General features: G+C 50.9%; 1 protein-coding gene across 1 annotated transcript in view; it reads right to left on the bottom strand.

Moving 5' to 3' along the window:
- The window catches only part of Ptprm (protein tyrosine phosphatase, receptor type M), a 681,934-nt gene that overhangs the window by 36,161 nt on the left and 629,894 nt on the right, over positions 1–15,879 (bottom strand). Inside the window, exon 23 of the mRNA XM_023720402.1 lies at positions 7,563–7,624. Within this exon, the coding sequence (XP_023576170.1) occupies positions 7,563–7,624 (62 nt within the window). The remainder of the gene's footprint in view (positions 1–7,562; positions 7,625–15,879) is intronic.

The following is a 15,879-nucleotide window of genomic DNA, read 5'->3' as shown; positions in this document are numbered from 1 at the left end:
AGGAAACAGAAGGAAATTAAAGGTTCAGTTTTTCCTTAGCTCCCCTAAGGGCGGGAGGCGCTACGGGGGGCAGGCTGAGGTCTGCATGCAAACCCAGAGGTGAAGCCCACCCTCTGGGCAAGGGCTGTGTCCTCCCACCATCTGTTTTAATTCCAGCAAGAAGCAAAACGTGAATCATGGGAGGAGTGAAGTTCAGGAAAGTGGCCCAAAGCTGACAAGCTGCATGACGCTGCCACGTCCCACTCACAGTGGCCACTCATGTCCTCTGTGCCTGTCCTCAGGGGACGGCCAGGGAACATGAGCCCTGAAAGGAAGCTTGCAGCATTTCCCTTGCTCTCAATGCTGAGTGTCTCCTAGTTTCAGGAAGACAGGAGCAGAAAATCAAATTTGACACTAAAGATTGGAGTCCTTTATTTTCTGAAGGAGGAAGGAGCTCTGTGGCCGGCGCAGGTTAGAACAACAAAGTCATTTTATTTTATTTTATTTTATTTATTTATTTTTTTTTTTGCGGAACCGGGGATTGAACTCAGGCCCTTGCGCTTGCCAGGCAAGTGCTTGTTCTACTGAGCCATCTCCCCGGGCCCAACAAAGTCATTTTAATATAAGCAGTGAAAAAAACTTGACAAAATAGGGACACAGTCTGCACATTAGCACAACCTCTGCCTGGAGGGTCTCTCAGGCAGAAGAAATGCGATAGGCCTATTTCTGCCCAGGAGTTTTCTTTGCATGTGCTGCTTGCAGGTATGAGCAAAAGCTCGGCGTGAGTGAGGCCTGGAGCTGCCTGGGAGACAGACCGTGCTTCTAAGGGTTTTGTCCCAGCTCTTACGCGTCTCTGAACAAGCGTCCCCGCCCCTCTGGGGGTGCATTTTTATTCTGTCAGTCTGCGTCTGCGGCTCTAAGTGCCTGACTGAACTTCTGGCTTTTTCTGTGGGTGTCGTCCCCAGAAGTCTTTGCCCACACGGCCAAGTCCGATGTCTATGGGGCCCTCCCTGTTCACACCCCTCACTCTCTGGCTTCCTTGTCATGCCCCTACAAGCTCCTCCTGCACTCAGTACAAAGCCCAGCCAATTCCCTGGCCCGGGAATGCGGCCAAGGCTAGGCTCGCCCCTTCGAGAAGCGCCCAGATGCGGTTTCCGACCTGTCACCCCTCTGCCGCAAACAGCCTCAGGTTAGGCGCCAGTCTGCCTGCGTGAGCCCCGGACAGCGCACAGCAGAAAAGCCCGCTGCCAGCGTAAGCCCTGCGCATTCGCTCCGCTGCCCTGGGATCGCCCGCTTCTAACCACCGTCCGTGAAATTAAACAGATTCCTCAGCCGCGTGGAAGGAACCTGGAAAACTTGGCCCGAGCCTTCCAGCCTTATGTCACCGCTCTCCTTTCCACCCGCTTACGTTTTGTGTTCAGATGTGCAGTTTAATCTCCAAACAGCCCAACTCCTATTCGAGACCTTCTGCCGCCAGTGTGCTCCCAGCCGGCCCTCCCCAGCAGGGATGCATTTCCGTAACTCAGAGGACATCTCAAAGTCACACCCCCACGCCGGTTCCGCCCACACGAACTCCCTGACGCTGATGAAGTGAATCTGCCGGAAGCGACGCCGCTGCCCTCCCATCACGCTCCGCACCTCCTGCGCCGGCCCCAGGCAGGCGCTTCGCCTTGCTCTGCTCTCCCAGCCGGCAGCAGCGGGCGGCACACCGCAGGTAGCACTACAGGCGGCTACGCAGAGAGCCGACTCCCAGCGCCAGCCCCGGAAGGGAAATCCAATGCCTGGGAATTGAGAGGAAAGCACCTCTACGCCGTTGGAGGGAACGCAAACTAGCACAACCACGTGGAAATCAGTACGGAGATTCCTCGAAACACTAAAGCTCGAGATTCCATTTGAGCCAGCTCTTCCCCTTCCAGGGATCTTCCCAGGAGCCTTAAAGACAGGGCATTCCAGTGATCCATGTGCACACACGTTTACAGCAGCAAAACTCGCAGCAGCTGCCTCGTGGAGCAGCCTAGGTGTCCATCGACAGACAGACAAGTGGTACAGAAAACAGATTTATACACAGTGGAGCACTGTGTGCTACGAAAGGACAAAGCTCAGTCATTTGTAGGAAAATGGGTGCACCTTGAGACCATATTGTGTGGAATGAGTGAGACACACAAGTTTAAACATCGGATTGTTTCTTTTCTGAGAAACCTAAAATATAAATAGAAATACAAAAGAACACAAAACAAGGAGGTGGATCTTTTGCAAGTGGGAGGAGCCCAAGAGGTGGAGGGAGGTGGAGGAGGAGTGAAAAGAGTGGAGACCACTAGGTGTGGCCCCCCACTCCATGCAGTCATCATGGACTGCAAACACTAAGTCATACACAAATGCTGAGAGGAAAGGAGAGCCACCTGCACGTGGGGAGGGCACGGAGCTTCTCTTCTGGGACTGCTCTCTTTGACAGCAGCGCTCTCCCAAAGGTCCAGGCCAAGGGCAGGTTCCATACCTTCTGCCTATGCCGTGCACAGCACACAAGTTGGCCAGGCCTGGTGCTGGTGGCCTGGGATACCAGGTGGGCACAGCCTGGTGGTGGCCTGGGCCTGCGGATGCAGCAGTGCCTGCTCTGAGCTCTGGGCTGGCAGGATGTGGGGGATCATGTGGAGTGTGGATTCCCTCTGGGGTGCCCCAAGGAGCTGGTTGGGTTCTGGTCCTCTCCATAGCATCCCCCAGAACTCCTGAAATGCTGTGCCACATCCGTTCGCAGCTTCCTGAAATCTCTTCTAAGCTGTGTTCCTTTTTAGTGCCTTTTAAATTGCTTAGGCTTGGGTCAATTTAATATTTCATTTTAAATAAAGGGAAGAGAAAGTATGCTTCCCTTTCTCCCCTGTGACACTTGGCATGTCAGGGCACCCTGGAGTAGATCACACACAGGACACTGCCATGCTGTTGGGCAGCGCTGTGCCTGCTCCTGCCTCCTGAGGTCCGAGACCCTGCACGTCTTCCAGCTCAGGCTCTGTGCTGCGTCTCACGCACAGCGGGCAGGCAACGGCCTCCAGCCAGAAGGCGAGGAGCAGAAAGGTCTAATCACCTCGGTGCCCAGCACCGGCCCATCTAGCCATCAATCATGTGCACAGTGCTTTGCAGGTGCCTGCTCGTTTCCACTCAAGGGCTGTGGGAGGCGGCCCAGTCTCTGCTGCCAACAGGATCAGCTTGGCTTTTGGATGCACTAAGGACTTCCAATTCACAGCAACAGCTATCGGAATGCTTACTTTCTCCTGAGCAGAACCTGAAGCCAGGGCCTTTGCTCCAGGGCTACATTCCTAACCCTTAGGGTTCTGCTAAGTCTTTAGGCTCGGCTGGAACTTGTAATCCTCCTGCTTTGGCCCCTGAAGAAAAATAAAAGAGAACTGAGTGCTGTTCTCTTTTAAAATAAATAAAAGATTCCACAGAGTGCTGGGATCTCAGGTGTGTGCCGGGAATCACCTAACCAGCACCCAGATGATCCCCGGGCCAGTGAGGCCAGCAGTGTTGGGGGTCAGAGTGCCACTCTCCAGGGAGTCCACCTGTACCCTGACCTCCAGGGTATCCTGCCACCGCAGGAGCAGCAGCTCTAAGGTTCTAAACCAGCAGGTATCAGAAGCCCTTGGGGGGAGTCTCTGAACGCAGCAGACCCAGGATGGTGGGGCAGGAGAGCACAGCTTGAGGTGATGCTGAGGTCTGTGGCTGCACTGGGCAGCAGGACTGAGACCACACCTCGGGCCTGCAGAGCCCTCAGGGCCAGAGGCCACGCTGATGGGGGCTGGGGAGGTGGCTCTATGCTAGGATGACTTTGGGGGAATGTCTAGCCGAAGCCCAAAGTCCAGGCCACATTCCAGCCCAAGGAAACCACAGCTTCTGGGTGGGCACAGCCCCAAGGTTCCTGAAACTGCCAAGAGATCCTGAGAATGGATGAATCTGGGAAGCCTGGGTCAGTGACTCAGAGCAGCGGAGGTGTCGTGCACGTGTGTGCATCCCTGGTGCTCTCACTGCTCATGCTGATTCTTAAGTAAGAATTCTGAGGTCTGGACCGCAGGCTACTAGGGGAGGTCAGAAGGCAAGGAGCCCGCTGAGGGCCGGGAGGGAGGAAGGGAGCAGGGCTTCCAGGGAGCGCTGGGCGCCAGGCGCCATGCAGGGCTCCCAACAGAAACCTGTGTTGTTCTCTTCCACAGGCCTTGCCCCTGGGAAACAAGAGCGCAGGGAAAGAGGCTGGCACATCTGCCCTCCTGCTAGCATGCTCCGGTGCGATCTGAATACAGACCAGGAAACGGCACCTGTGTTGTGGGAAGACCCGAGTTTAACAGCGCCGCGGTCACAGCGCCCAGACCCTCATTTCCAGGATCCGAGGAAGCGGATGGCGGTGCTCTCATGGCTGAGGCCTCGTCCAGCAGAGGACCGGGGTGGGGCGGGGGCCAGGGCTGACCGCCAGCCTCCTTAGTCCTGCTCTGGGACACAGAACTGGAAGGCAGTCGGGGAGGTCCAGCAGCTGGCTCAAGGTCCTGCATGCCACGGTGGTGGGGCGAGGAGGTCGCTGGGTTTGGACGCCATCTCCACGCAGGGCTGAGTGGGTGGGCAGAACCCAAGGCACAGATACTCTCCTCCATCGTGCTAGGCGGTTCTGGCTTCGGGAGGAGACATCAAGCGGGAAGTCTGAACGGCCTTTGCTCTCATGCCTTGATCTGCAGCCGCTAACAGCTGCAGGGCCTCGTGAAGCCGGGCAGAATGTGGCCATGGAAGGTCAGTGTGCAGGGCAGAGGACTTGTTCTGCTAAGAAATCGTGATTGACAGGGACACAGAAGCTGGGTGTTAGCTCTTAAGGGCAGGACCCAATAAGCACAGCTTCCGAGGGACAAAAGGAAGAGAAAAGAAAGAGGGGGCTACTAGCTTTGACTTGTTAAGTATAAGAAGGAGACATCCAAAGGAGAGTAACTGTGCTTCTATTAACAGCTGTGCCCAGCCTGAGGAGCATGGCTCTGTTGGTGACTAGATGGAGCAGGGCCTCTGCCCGGAAGGTCCTCTACTGCCTGAGCCACAAGCATCTTCCAGCTTTGTCTCCAAAGAACGGATTTTCTGTACCCAAAATACCCATATAGAGATCTTCCAGGAACAAGAACACTCGCTCCATTAAGCATCCTGACAGTACAGGTGCTGTGACTGCAGGGGAGGGTCTACGATGGACAAGCCTTTGTTCCAGCTCATCTGACTTGTCTCAGTCGTGTTCTGTCACTATGATAGATACCTGTGATAATCACATGGGAGGAGGAAGGGTTTACTTGGGCTCCCAGTTTTAGCGGGTTCAGTTCTCGCTCATTTGGGTCTGTGGTAGCCCAGTCCATTGTGGCGAGGTGCCGTGGAAGGGGACAGTTCACCTCATGACGGCCCGGGAGGGTAGAGAGAAAGGAAGGGGCAGGCTGCCAGGATCCCTGTGATAGCCCGCCCATGTTCCCAGTAGTGCCCAGGGCCAGCCTTCAGTGGTAGTCAAGATCTGAAGTGTAACACAACCAAAAAAGGAAATGTTGTTCTAGGATTTTCTTTCTCTCTCTCCCTCTCCCTCTCCCCGTCTCCCCCTCTCTCTCTGGCGGAACTGGGGATTGAACTCAGACACTTGCACTTGCCAGGGAAGCACTTATGTATTCCATTATTTTTGATAAACATGGACACACAAATCCTTCACAAAATACCTGCGAATCAAACCCAATAACAAAGTAAAAAATTCATATACCATAATGAAGATGATTTCATTCCAGAGACATAAGAGTGGTTCAACGTATATACATCAATATATAATATAGAGCATATAAGTAGAATTAAAACTAAAAATCATGCTATCACCTCAGTTAATGTAGAAGAAGCCTTTGGGAAAATTCAGTATTCCTTCATGATACGAGTCTGAAGAAACTAGCTGTTGAAGAACCGTTACTCAACAAAGTAAGACATGTACACTGTATCAGACAAACCCTCAGCCAATGTCATCCTGAATGGGGAAAACTGGAAGTGTTTCTTCTCAAATCAGGAGCAAGATATTTACTTTCACCACCTCTGTTCATTATGGTTCATGAAACTTTAACCACACAACTAGGCAGGAGAAAGAAATAAAAGGGGTAAATTAGAAAAGGAAGAAGACAAATTATTTCATTTTGTTGATATACACTTAGGAGAGCCTAAATATTCCACTGAGCCTTTTAGATCTGATAAATTCAGAAAAATAAAATGATACAAAATAATATTTTAAAAAATCAGTAGCTTTTTTACATACCAAGGAGAAACTAGCTGAGAAAGAAATTAGGAAAAAAGTTTACATTCATAATAGCCTGAAAACCACCTAGGAATCAGCCCTACCAGGGAGTGAAAGAGCTCTACAGAACCCTAAAGGGAGGAAATGAAGAGTACTCTCAGAAATGGAAAGAAATGCCCTCATGTTCATGGACTGATTGGCAGAATTTGTATTCTTTGGATGGCCAAGTTACCAAAAGCAAGCTATGTGTTCATGGGATCCCCACCAAATTTCCAATGATGCTCTTTACAGAACCAGAAAGATGCAAGCCTGTAGTTCACATGGAAGCGCAGCAGAGCCGGAGCAGCCACAGCAGCCCCTCTCTTCCCCCACATCAGGGTCGCAGTTCAGATCAGGGACCCGTGCAAGTCACAGGACCATGATGGCTCCACATTTTCTAATGTGCTAAGGGGGACACTAGCCAGGTGAAATGGCTCTGACTCCGAAAATCATTGCCCCTGCATGCAGTTTTTGTGGGGTATGTGTTAGCTCTTTGAAGTAACTCAAAACCAGGAGAGGAGACTCTCAGAAGAGTCAAGAATCGATGTTTCCACCAGGGGGTGTGATGCAGAGCCAAGGGCTTGGAAGACTGCAGCGCTTGCAATGCAAGACCTGCCTGAGTTGTCCTTTTTGTAGTACGAGGACCTTTACACTGAGCTACATCCTCAGCTCTGTTTTGAAAAACTGGAGACAGGGTCTCAGTCTGAGCCTGAATTTATAATCCTCCTGCTTCAACCTCCCAGAATGCTGAGGTTTCTGGCATGCACCACCATGCCTGGCTGACGGGCCTAACTCTTGACTGCGTGTCATCTAAGCAGTCCTATGTATGTGAATGAATCAAGTGAAGAGACAAAAATGCCCCAGCCGGACTTTGGATGCCCTCCCAGCATCCAGAAAGAGTCCATTTTTGGGGAAATAATGGATGCACTTTCTTCCTCTAAAGACCTGCCCATCCACGGGGTTCACATAGTAAGGGCTTGGTGGGTGTATGCAGTAGATGCACAAAGCTGCAGCTGTGAGTCCAGGGTCAGGGTCTGAGTGGCTCCTTCCTCGCCCCATGCTTGCCTGTGTCCTTCTCCACTCACTACCCTGCTCTATGGTGACTCCAGCAAAACGTCTGTCACTCCAGCCAACCTGAGTGTCACTCACACTTGCCAGTGACTGCTGCAGCTGTACCCTGCTTGAATGCACTAGTGTCCTACTGTCTTCAAAGGACATCCCCAGCTGCATGCTCCCTGACCCCAACCTCTGCAGCCAGTAATCCAGGAAAAGCGAAGTAGTTTACATGCTGTCTTCTTGCCAGGTGTGAAGGGATCTTCAGAAACATTGTGCATCTCTGGTTTAGGGCTGTTTCATGTCCTCACTGCTGTCAACCTGGGGCAGGGGACATGGGGCAGCAGGTTCAGCTCTAGCTCTTATCTCTGTGGGGCAGGCACCATTCCAAGGTGGAGAATTCTGGGGTCTCCAGCCAACTACAGCACATTCTTCTTGTTGATTTGCTTAATCATCAGGGAAACTAACCTAGTAAGACTGCTACTACTTCATGACTCTGAAAGAACTCAGATCAGGGACCCGTGCAAGTCACAGGACCATGACGGCTCAGATCAGGGACCCGTGCAAGTCACAGGACCATGACTCAGACTCCAGATTGCTTTGCCCCTTGTTTGGCCCAAAATTCCTTAGAAGCCTCAGGACTTGGCTGGTCAGGTAATCCATGCCTTGAGGACAGGTAGAGATAGGTCCAGGCCACTGAGCAGGTCCTAGAAACAAGGAAGAGATGCCGTGTTAAAGCAGGGGTGCCATCTGCTGCATCTCCTCATGGGCTTCAGGATGGGGTGCCTGCTGTGTAAAGCAGGGAAACCAACATTCTCTGCTCTGGGTGGGAGCAAAGCCAGGACGAGTCTGGTGCTGGGACGGCCCCACATCATCCTGCCTTGTGCTGATGGGGGAACCAAGATGCCACTGGGAAAGCTCTCTGCTGTGATGCACTGCTCCCAGGCGACCTGTCATCTGATCTCTTAGACACTGCATGGACATAGAGGCAGGCGAGTGTCCAGCAGCACACCCACACTGGCACAGCAAGGGCGAGGGGCAAAGTGAGATGACACAGGAGCCTCTGCCTGGCCAGTCAAGTGGCAGACAGGCAAGCAGCAGCCCCGGATGGAAGTGAGGTCTCTCAGGCTGGCTACTGTGGCAGAGCAGTGGGTGCATGTGCCGTAGGCAGCACCAGGGCTTGGCAGAGGTGACTGAGAAGCAGGTGCCGGGCAAGGCGCCCCGGGCACAGTGGGAAAGCCATGAAGAGCTGATCCACATACAGCTTGCAGATCCGGAGAGCCCAGGGAGCGTGCTGGGAGGAGCACTTGTTATTCATACCTGCAGATTCACTTTGATCCTGTAATATCCGGCGCTGCAGCGACAGGCGGGGCTGCTGCTGGGGTGCCAGATGAATTATAGCATATCAAGAACCAGCTCTGAACCTGGCATGCAATTCATCAATATTTGAAGAAAGGGACTTTTGCTTTTTTTTTTTTTTAAAGGGACATAATGGATTAGGCTGAATTAACAAGAATTACATGCAAAAGGGTTCATTGGGTGCGTTAAGTACAGGTCTGTTTTGGTCAGACCAAATGGCCGTGGCAAGCCTCGCTCACAGTGTAATGAGCTGGGCACAAATAAGGGATGACTTTAAATCCAAGCTCTTCTCCCACACAGAAGAAACCAAGGGCTCAGTGGATGGAGATTCCATGTGGGAAAGCAGCCGCTGGGCTCCAGCTCCGGGTTCTGCTGTGACGCCCCTCCCCCCGGGTGTCCTCCCCACCTTACGATTCACAGAGGTGACCATGTGACCTTGGTCACCAAGCCTATGGCCTGGCAGATGCAGGTAGTAGTGTGGTCACCAAAGGGGTCTTGTCCCTTTATCCTTGGACTGTGAAGGTCTCCCAAGAGTCCTTGCTCTTCTTTTCTGGGGTAAAGCTGGTGGAAAGGTCACCTACAAGTTCTGCGTTGCTTAGCAACGGAGACACTCTGAGAATGGTGTTAGGTGATGTCACCACTGTGCAGACACCGGGCCGTGTCCTGACGCGCAGCTGCAGGTGAGGCTCCTCCATACCCAGGCTGCCGGTGAGGCCTGCGGCCCCTACGCTGCACACCTGCGAGGAGTGCAGGCAGCTGCATCATGGCGATGAGCATCTGTGAGTCTGAACAGACCGACATGTAGAAGGAGCAGCACACACCAGGTTACGGGGCGTACCGCTCCACCGCGGTCTCACAGGACTTCCACGGTGTGTGAGGTCTGGACGTCACCAGAGTGCGGCATAGCCCATTCTGCGTTTTCGCCCTTTGTAGACACACAGGGAGAAGGCCTGAGGGAGAGGTGAACAAGGCTTCCAGAGGCTGTGGCTCCTGCAGGGGCAGCAGCAGAGGCACAGGAGGCGCAGAGGGCGCGAGGCTGCTCCTGCCCTGCCTGAGCACCACCTGCCCACTCACCGGGAAGACTCAGCAAGCCAGACAGGGAGACACTGCTGCTGTGCTCCCACCACAGGGAAGAGCCCTGTGGACACCACGGAAGGGAGGAGTGAGCACACAGGTGTGTGTGCACAGCCAAGTGTGCCGGCGTCACACACCGAGTGTGGGAGGGACCTGCACTGGGCCCAGGGAGTGTGAATGTTGTGCAAGACCGAGTCTGGTCTCATATATATAGGACAGTGGGAGAGAGAAAGGGTAGCCATAACACAAATCTCCTTGTGTGTACGTGTGTGCGTGCAAATGTGCTTATAAGTATATTTGTCTGTAAGAGCACTGTCAAAATAAAGTCTACAGAAGGTGGGGCTAATATTTCAGAAATGATATCAAGCGGTATGCAGAAACTTCCTGGATGTCGGTTAGAAATGCAGTCCTTAATATTTAATCTGAAGCACCTACCAAAGTTCTGTGAGATGGAAGAATAAAGGTATGTGGGTTCTCCTGGCATTAATCTGAAAGAATGTGCTTTCTTTCGGTCTCCTCCTTCTTAAAATCACCAGGCAGCCGCGCTGTCAATGAAGTGTTTCCTACCTGAACAAATCTGCCTGGCAGCTGGCCCCAGCCCTGCATTTGCTTTGTACTGCAGTTTGCCTTCCAAGGAAGCAGATTTGTTTTCCAAAATGGAGCAGCAGACACGCAGTGAGTGTTCTGGAAAGTGACTTTTCTTCCAGGCAACAGGTGTCCCTTGATCTGCCCACACAGTAGGCATGTGTGGTGTCTTCAGTAAGTGGCTTCACCACCTGCCTCAGGGACCTCAGTGGCTCCCAGTGTGGGACACAAGTGGAGATGGCAGGATCCTGGCATGAGTGGGAAGTAGGCGGAGTGAAAGGCTGCGGCAGTGGAAGGAGGTACACTGTCCAGATGGGATCCACATGGTTGTCAGGGCCTGGGATGGAGACGCAGTGAAGTCCACCTTTGGGCTTGGAGTGGAAGGCAGCAGGGCTGTGCTCAGAATGAATGACAGGTTAAATTCCTAACTTGCTCTGTGGCAGTCATGGATGGCACACCCAGAGAAGCCCAGGTTCGAGCCCCCGCTGGGCAGTAAGGCTTGGTTGAGGCTCACACCCCCACTGAAATGGTGATGGAAAACAGAAGCAGGAGGGTATGCTGAAGATGCATAAACAAATCAAAGTCTAAGATTAGAATTACTCAAGTCATAAAAAGTCAATCTTAAAATATCAAGCTCATTTAAAAAGATCGATGGAAGGGGACAGTTCTGAGGGTTCAAGGGAAAATTTCAATAATGTCTATAAAACAGTTGGCCTCTCTTCTTTTATACATGAATTTCATGTCTTGGAACCCATTGGGAATTTTGATGCAAAAAAGTACTATTAAGACTTTATTCTTGGGAGCCAGCAAGATAGCTCAGCGGACTAAGCACCTCCTTAGGCAAGCACAGGGACCACGGTTCGATCCCAGCACCAAATGTGCGCCAGCCCCATCCCCAGGACTGGCTGAGCTGGTCACAGAGTCCTGATGTTGTGGTATATGCCTGTAATCCCAGCGCTGGGGAGGCTGAAGACAGGAGGATCACTAGGAGTGCAAGCTGTGTAATGAGACCCTGTAACAACTAAGTGCATTAAAAAAAAAAAAAAGATTTTATTCTTGTAGGTGTGGTCAAAACTATTCTCGGCAGTAAGCGCTATTTCCACATTTTATAAAGGGGGCAGTCCTGCCTCTCTCTGGGACCTTCTGCTGATTTAGATGTTGGGACTGCTGCAGAAAGACATCATTGTATGTTTGTGTTGTTGTCGTCTATTGTGTGTAACAGGGGCACTTGGAATCTTGATATACCTTCCTAGTATGTGAATTTAGAAGTTAACGTGGATGTCTAATTCAAGTCTTTCAGTGGGAAATGCACAGAAATGAAGTCTAGGTCAGCTGCTTCGCGTAGGTCATGCCGGTGAGAGAATTCCTCCACCGGCTACCCTAAGCCACCTCCGCTGATGCAACAGACGGCAGCTCTCTCTGGCCCCGACTTCTCTTAAGTTGGAAACACTCGATCATCTGTGATCAGAACTCTTCACGACGGACTCCACAATAATTTTCCTAAATGACTGTGAGACCTCATATGGATTTTTTAATAAACAGTCACATTCTAATGAGGTCTTCATAAAACTGACTAAATATGTTTAGAAATCATTAGCTTAAATTACCGGTGCGAAAATCTCCTTTGGGAGGCCTGCAGATCTGGTGAGGAGACTTTGGCAGATGGATTAGTTCAGTGCCACCACGGAGGTTTTGATTCTCCACACAAGCAGTGTAAATGGGAATGTCTGGGAAACCGGCGACTGGATAGAAAACTAAATGTCCCTCCGGTGGGTTCATTAGAGAGGGAAGCAATCACAACGCATTCCAGTGCCATTTAAATGCCAGGTATGCATCTGCTGGCAGGTGCCAGGAAAACTGACAAGGGTCCCTTCCCACACCCCACGGGCTGCAGGGGCCGCACTGTGCTGACAAGGAAGTCTTAGAGAATGACAGTTCTTGGCAGAGGTACCAGGGACCCTGCTGGCGGGGAGGGCCACATCCCTGTCTCCTGCAGCAGGTGCAGGGACAGAGCAGGCCTCCCAGTGGCCCAGACAAGGGCAATTAAAGCCACCTGATGCAGACTGCTGCAGGGAAGGAGCGGGTGGCAGGCCCAGCTCTGCCTTAATGAATTGGCAGTGGGGCTGTGTCAACAAACACACATCCGTTGGCTCATGCCTAATTCATGAAGGATGTGCCACATGCGGGAGACATGGTAAGGAGGTGGTGGCTGCCCTTAAAAACCATGTCATCTTGATTTCTTGGGTGGTTTTTTGTTGTTTTCAAGCATGGCAAATGGGGAGCGTGTGCAGGATTAACAATGGCAGGCAGCCCGGGACAGGTGGGGGCTCCTCCCAGGGGCATCCGACCTCTTGTCCAAGCTCTCCATCCTGCCAGCTGTTTTCGGGAAAAATGCCATTAGTGTCACTGTCACTAGTGTTGCATTAGTGTTCCGACACTACAACCTGAAGAATTTACAAGGAGTTTAAAATAAGCCCACCTGGGCCAAGGTTTCTGAGATATTAAATCTTATGGACAAAGAGTTACAAACAAAAGGATTAATAGAAACCTAGCCCCCCCCCCTCGGGTACCCATGTTGGCCGGGCCTCCAGGGTGACTTGTCAGGGGAGCCTCTGTCATAGAAAGCAGTGATTTTATCATCAGGCGCTTGATCAGCAACAGTGATCGCGGCCGCACTGTCTTTTCAGTTATTTTCCCAGAATGAAACCCAGCTCTGCAAAATTGCCATGTCCAAGGGGCATTGGGATTTACTGTATTATTATTGCTTTTTACTGAAGTAATTTTCCCACACAATCTTCTTTTGACCTGTCCGCTGAAGATGCTGCTGTCTCTGTCGTTCTTTAAAACGATTCATCATCTAAAAATAATTTTTTAGGTTTCTGAGTCTGACTATAGCATAGTTTAGAATTTCGATGATGCAAAACATTTGCGTATGCTGTTTTAAAATATGCAGCAGTTAATATATGAATAATTGTCCACTGTCCAAGTTTACCTTGGGATGGTCTTGGAGGTGAGGTTAGGTGCAGACCGGGGAGCCTGAGGGGCGCATCACCGGAACACGGTCACCGCGCAAGTCCACAGTGCCCCCCGTGGGGCAGGGAGCCCCACCACGCTGATGGGAGGGTGCAGGATTCAGGAGCGAGCGCACATTTCAGGGGAACAAAGCCACTGGTGATGGACGGGAAACTCATAGCTCGGCAACGATGACGTCGATGTCGGCCCCTGCCTGCCAGCTCTGTGGTGCTGGTTCTGGGGCCCCGCTGGGAGCTGGCTACAGTGGAGGGGAGGCCAGCGAGGCTGTCTCTTCTCACGTGCACCATTCTGGAGGCGTTGACCTCCGCAGAAGAAAGTGAATTACTTTGGGGGCGAGGCTATTATACACATCACTGCAAGTCTTGGGCTTGTTAGTGGAAGCACAAAGGTTAATTCTGTGCCCATGTCTCCTCCCAATGGGCATGCACTTCTGTAACCACCCACCACATAGAAACCCATGTAACCTTTACAAGAACTCCACAGAGCAGGTTATGAACTAAATATTTGTATACCTCCCAATTCAGATGCTGAAGACATAAAGCCCCACGTGGTTGTGTCTTGAGATGCAAGCTCAAAGGAAGTAATGAAGGGTAAATTAGGCCACAGGGGCGGGGCCCCGACCTAATATGATTAGTGTCCGTAGAAGACACCCGAGAGCAGGAAGGTGGTAGCCATGTGAAAAAGAGGAAGCAAGCCCACCCTAGCCCCTGAGCCTTGTCAGACCTTGATCTGGGCTCTCAGCTCCTTCCACATCTGTGGTTGAGACCTCAGCCTGTGGACTTCGTAACGGCAGTGCCAGCCGGCACACACCCTGATACAAGTACACTGCCACTTCTTGGACGCAGTGGGAGAGGCCTGTTCTACGCTGGCCCAAGCAAGCACCTGCTGTCTGAGCCCTGAGCCAGCTCCTGCCTCCCACCTGGCTCCCGGAAGACAGGCAATGGGAAGACAGAAGCGGGCTGGATATTTTCAGTCCAGAAAATAGTGCTCGTAAGTTTTTACACCTTACATAAGGTACCACTACATTTGACTTGTCAGGTTAATTGGCATAGCCTTTGCACCAAGGAAAATTTCACATGGAAACACACTTTCCCATCTTTTTCTTAATGTACTGGGCTTTTGGCATCTTTATAACATTCCTTTAATGTGTGAAAGGTTTCCTCATTATTTTTTCCTCATAAGTTTTAAAGTTCTGGTATATTTAGGTCTTTATCTGCTACTCAGTTGTGACTCCTTTTGGGTCCGCGTGAGTAAGCAAATGACCCAGCTGTTCTGGGGGCGCAGCTCGCGTGTGCCCAGGACTTAGGTGTCTTTCCACATCTGCCTGCAGCCAGCCCTGGAGCCAACCTGCTAGGCCCATTTCTCTCTTCCCATCCGTTTGTAACTTTCCTTTTTAATTTTATGAGTCTTGCTATGCAGTCCAGCCTGGCCTTGAGTTCATTTTATGGGCCAGGCCGGCCCCGGAGCTGCAGTGAGCCTCCCCCTCGGCCTCCTGAGTGCTGGGCTTGCAGGCCCTGCCAGCGCGCCTGCCGCAATCTTCCTCTTTCCTTCTAGTTCTTGAGTGATACTGATTTCAAGGTGGTCCCAGGCTCATAAAATTGAAATAAAATACAGGAACACTCTTTTTCTATCCTCTTAAGAGTAGTTTTTATAAAATGTATAGAACATGTATATTTATGTTTTACATATTTATACAATCATGACATTCCAAGTATTGGTAGCATTAGTAAAGTTTGATTTATTTCTTTACAAATTATCATTTACAAGTACATTAGGGTCTGTGTGTAAGCATGGGTCAACCTTTAACTACATTTCAATGTTTAAATGATTATTTAGTCAGAATTTGTTTCTTTTGGGAAAAAAATCATATTTTCCTAGAAAACTATCTAGCTTATTAAATTCACTGTAATTCATATTATTCCGTCATGATAAAACTGTCCTGCTTCTTTTTTTTTAATTAATTCATTATTTTTTTGGGCAGAATCCAGGATTGAACTCAGGCCCTTGTACTTGCCAGGGAAAGCTATCCTGTTTCTAATTCTGGTTATATGTAGCTCTCTTCCTGTCCTTTCTGCTCTGTTACCAGAGGTTGTGTATTTCATTAGCTTTTCCTCGTGACCAGATGTATATTTTGCTGATCTGGTTTTTTGTTTTTGCTTTTTAATAATTTCTGCTCTGGTAGTTGTTGTTTCTTTTTTCTTAGGTTTTACTCTGTTCCTTGTCCTTCCTGAATTAGATGTTCAATATCCCTCTTTAGTAACACAGCCCCACGGTGGGGGCCGAGACCCACAGCCCCAAGACCCGGAGGTAGCACTTGTGTACGTGCACACAGCCTGGGCACATTCTCCCGTCGTCTCTAGCTCAGTTACAAGATACCTAACACCGCGCAGATGGCTGACACGATGTACTGTGTAGGGAATGAGGAAAAAATAAAGCCTGTCCACATTCAGTACAGCTCCATCCTTCTCTCCCCCCTCCTTTTCCCTTTCCCCCCTCCC

Source organism: Octodon degus, unplaced genomic scaffold (genome assembly GCF_000260255.1).
Source record: "Octodon degus isolate 3935 unplaced genomic scaffold, OctDeg1.0 scaffold00075, whole genome shotgun sequence".
Taxonomy (NCBI): Eukaryota; Metazoa; Chordata; class Mammalia; order Rodentia; family Octodontidae; genus Octodon; species Octodon degus.
Note: the sequence above shows the minus strand (reverse complement) of the source record. Positions and strands in the feature narration are given on the sequence as shown.